The sequence below is a fragment of the Microtus ochrogaster genome, chromosome 19, assembly GCF_000317375.1.
Source record: "Microtus ochrogaster isolate Prairie Vole_2 chromosome 19, MicOch1.0, whole genome shotgun sequence".
Taxonomy (NCBI): Eukaryota; Metazoa; Chordata; class Mammalia; order Rodentia; family Cricetidae; genus Microtus; species Microtus ochrogaster.
The window spans coordinates 31,596,545-31,600,429 of NC_022021.1; the positions used below are offsets into that span (position 1 = coordinate 31,596,545).

The following is a 3,885-nucleotide window of genomic DNA, read 5'->3' on the forward strand; positions in this document are numbered from 1 at the left end:
AAAAAAAAAAAAAAAAGACTGGTGATATTCCATGCATTGTATAAAGCATCCACATACCTAGAGACCTAAATCCCTCACCATTGCAAATGTTCTCTGTGAGAAACAGTCTTTGGCCTGTGACACTGTGTTGCAGAATAACAAAAACTGTAACTAACTGAAGCCTCCACCAATCAAAGGTGGATTAGAAGCTGGGGATGGTAGAACCTGCAATCCAAGTACTCAGGAGGCAGAGACAGGAGCATCTCGTGTTTAAGTCTGGTCTGGTCTGGTCTGTACAAGCAAGTTTCAGGCCAGTCAGGACTACATAGTAAGTCCCTTCCTCAAAACAAATAAACAAAATTATTGAAAATAATTTTAAAAAATTAAGGAAATTATTATACAACAGAATCACACTTAACTCTCATTTCAAAATCTGTTAGATCTACTCATATGGAATTTTCTGGCATACAAAAAAGTGAAATCTATAAATGGAACTAAAATGAAAAATGGTGTTTGCAATGAATCCGGCTTTCTAAACATTTTACATTGTTTGCTTTGTATTGTGTGCTATCAGAAAGCATAGCACACTCTGGAGTCATCTGGAAAATTGCTGACAGTGATTGCATCGGGGAAAGGCGACGGCAGTGAGAACAAAGGCTTCACTTTTTATTTTGTACATCTTTATACCATTTAAGCTTTCGAGCCAAGAATAGTCTCGTTTTTAAATGTCAATGTCAGTTGCTAGAATGATGAGATAATATGTTTTTTTTTGTTGACTTTTCTATCTTCTGTTTGTTTTGTCTTGTTTTCTTGTTTTGTTTTTTTTTAAGCAACTAATATTCACTACTTCGAAAGTCAAATAAAAACAGAGGGCGTGGACCTGCTAAGCAGCTCTAACCACCAGTTGGATATGATGGCTAACATCTGCATTTCACTGAAACCAACCTGGTGTGGGTGTGGGGATGTACAGCTGGATTAACACACCTTTAAGCCTGCCTGCAGATCTTCTACACTGGTTGTTCTGTGGTGAATATAGCTTGTGTTTAGTGTGTGTGTGTGTGTGTGTGTGTGTGTGTGTGTGTGTGTGTGTGTGTACACAGGGCTAGGGAGGTGGGTTTGTGGATAAACTGCTTACTGTACAGGCACGATGACCCAAGTTCTGACTCTCAGCCCCCTGTGGAAAGCTGAGCAGTCACTCAGATCTGTAATCCATGTACTGACTGAGGCAGAAACAGGCAGGTCTCAGGGGCTCACTGCCCAGCCAATCTAGTTAAAACAGTGAGCTCCAGAATCGATGAGAGACCGCCTCAAGAACTAAGCTGAGGAACAATAAAACCTGACATGAAACCCTAGCTCACACACATGCACACACACACACACATATGTATACATATATATAAAGTGTTATATAAATAAGCAAGGAGCAGGATGGTTCTTAATGAAGCAGAATCTGCTCAACGCCATGTTTGCATGCATTGCATTGTTCAATCTTATTTTTACAAGCCAGTGAGGTGAGTTGGCTTATTCTCCATACTTTCAAACTGAAATAAAATCAAGTCTATTGTTGCAGTAGATAGCATCTACAGAAGCAGTGACTCACTTGGCTGCAGTGCCGCTGCCATGGAAACTGAATCCCTACCTTCAAAAGTCCTGTTCCAGGTCTGCTGGATGATTCTACCCCCGTCCTTCTTGCTGTAGCCAGCTCTGAGAACTTCATGTAAAGCCAGAACGTAGAGGAGGATGGCATCATGGAACCCTTCAACAAACATGTTCACCTGCAAAGGAAACCCACTGAGTGAGCCTGAGAACCTGATGATTGATGTTCCTCCATGATGCAAGCAAACAAAATGGTTCAACCTGGGTCTGTAGATGTGAGATCAAGGGAGGAAGTGGGCAGAACTATCAAAAGTAACTACCAAGAGTCTTATCATGTGTTCCTGGCACGAAGTAGGAGAAACACTTCCTGAGAATTTACAGAGCAAACAAGACATTGCAGAAGTCAAAGAAACCATTCTGTTGTTCAGACTAATTATTCCCGGAACTTTGACCCTCTTTCCATGCAATTACCCTTCTGCCCACATCTTCCATCAGCCTCAGTGCGGCATGAGTCCAACACTCCAGTGAAGTCTGCTCCAGATTCCACTGCCCATGTAATCCCTTTACATTCTGAGTGAAGGGCACACAAATGGAACAGTAGTAACTGGGCAAGCTGGGGCAGAGAAGTGAAGGGCTTGAGGCCAGCCGACACTACATGGCAAGACCTCATCTCAAAAGATCAAGATGAAACAAAAATGTAGGTATCCATTTGTTCGAGCTCAACAAAACTGTTACCAACTGCAGACACATAACAAAGATACAAAGAATGGACACAGGACTTTCTTCCTGCCTTGGGAGGGGGCAGCAGTGTTTGCTCCTGCACTGACAACAAACATCTGTCTCTCTTTCCATCCCCTGCCAAGCTCCAGGGACAGAAATTGATTCAGTCTTGACAGCTTATACATTTTATTTAATCTCTGGCTCAGGAAAGGTATCTCCAAAAACCTAGCTTCACAAATGCACACACTGGCCACTAAACTTAGGGAAGTTGTTTCATCGTGTTGAGTTTTGTTCCTTCGTCTGTACCCATGTAGGTGGTGTAGAACCTTCTTTAAGGGTGATTGCAAGAATCACATGGCAACACAGCATAAAGTGTCTAGTGAGTATCAAGTATTCAGCAACTTGTTTTATGGGCCATAGGATGCTCTTGGTACTGTCCTGGAGTCTTATTCAGATACAGTAAATAGAGCAGTTAGTGTTATAGACTGGGGGAGAATGATAAAGAGAAGCTCAAGAGTGGTGGCAAAAGTTGACCTGAATTCTGAAACTGAACAGATGTTTGGAAGGGAGGAAGTCTGGAGAAAGCACTCTGGGTAGAATAACGCGGCAAAGACATACCCTGACCACTATGGCATTAAAAATAACACTTCTGCTCAGCTGAAGCGAGAGAAACACGGCAGCATGGACAACCAGCAGAAACTTGGAAAATATTTTGTGCCTTCGATACAGAGTTTGTAAATTACCCAGTGTTCCAAAGTGGCATTTTCTCATTTTTTTTTCAAGAGTCTGAGTCAATGGCAGAAAGCCAAGGCAACAGGAAGAACTGGGGATTCCTGGGAGGATGCCGGCCAGTGCTTGTGTGCAGACTGCCTGCCCTGTCCCTCCACAGAGAAAGAGTTCCTCCACTGATCTTCTGTATGGCCCGAATCGAGGGCGTATGGTGTCACAAATGGTGTCTCCCAGTTCAAAGACGCACACACAAATGGTGTCACATGTTTCAAGGGCACACTCACAGAGGGGCGGCGACACCAGCTTCACTTGTCCCCGTCCCAACCCTCGCTGAGTCCTGTGTTGCATTATGGGAACAAGTATTTCAGATTTGCCAAAACTGGAATCTGGGTGGCTCCAGTTCTGCTTTCTCTAGCTGTGCTCCTACCTCCTTCTGGTCCTTGGATTCCTCATCTAGAAAGTGAAGGAAATGACAGTGCCTTCCTCCTCGGGTTGCTATCGGGTTTTCTCTGAATTGAGAAGTGTAAAGGACTTCACACAGCTTCTGCCACCATCATCTGATGGAGGAAGGTCATTGGTTAATTAAATAAAGAAGCTGCTTGCCCTGATAGGTTAAAACATAGATGGGAGGAGTAAGCAGAACAGAACTCTGGGAGGAAGAGGAAGTGAGCTCAGAGACTACACAGCTCTCCTCTCAGAGAGACACGATGCTCTACTCATGCGGGCAGAGGCGAGAGCTCTGCTCTCTGAGGCTCACGCGATGAAGCTCCGACCCAGGATGGATGTAGGCTAGAAACTCCCGGTAAGCGCACCTTGGGGTGCGACACACAGATGATTGGAAATGGGTTAGTCCAGGTGCGA

At 44.0% G+C, this 3,885-nt stretch overlaps 1 protein-coding gene across 3 annotated transcripts in view; it reads right to left on the bottom strand.

The window, feature by feature from the left end:
* Npr3 (natriuretic peptide receptor 3) overlaps positions 1-3,885 on the bottom strand; it is a 52,046-nt gene that overhangs the window by 11,601 nt on the left and 36,560 nt on the right. For all 3 annotated transcript variants that reach the window (XM_005356637.3, XM_005356636.3, XM_026783772.1), the window contains exon 4: positions 1,619-1,754. In XM_005356637.3, the coding sequence (XP_005356694.1) occupies positions 1,619-1,754 (136 nt within the window). The remainder of the gene's footprint in view (positions 1-1,618; positions 1,755-3,885) is intronic.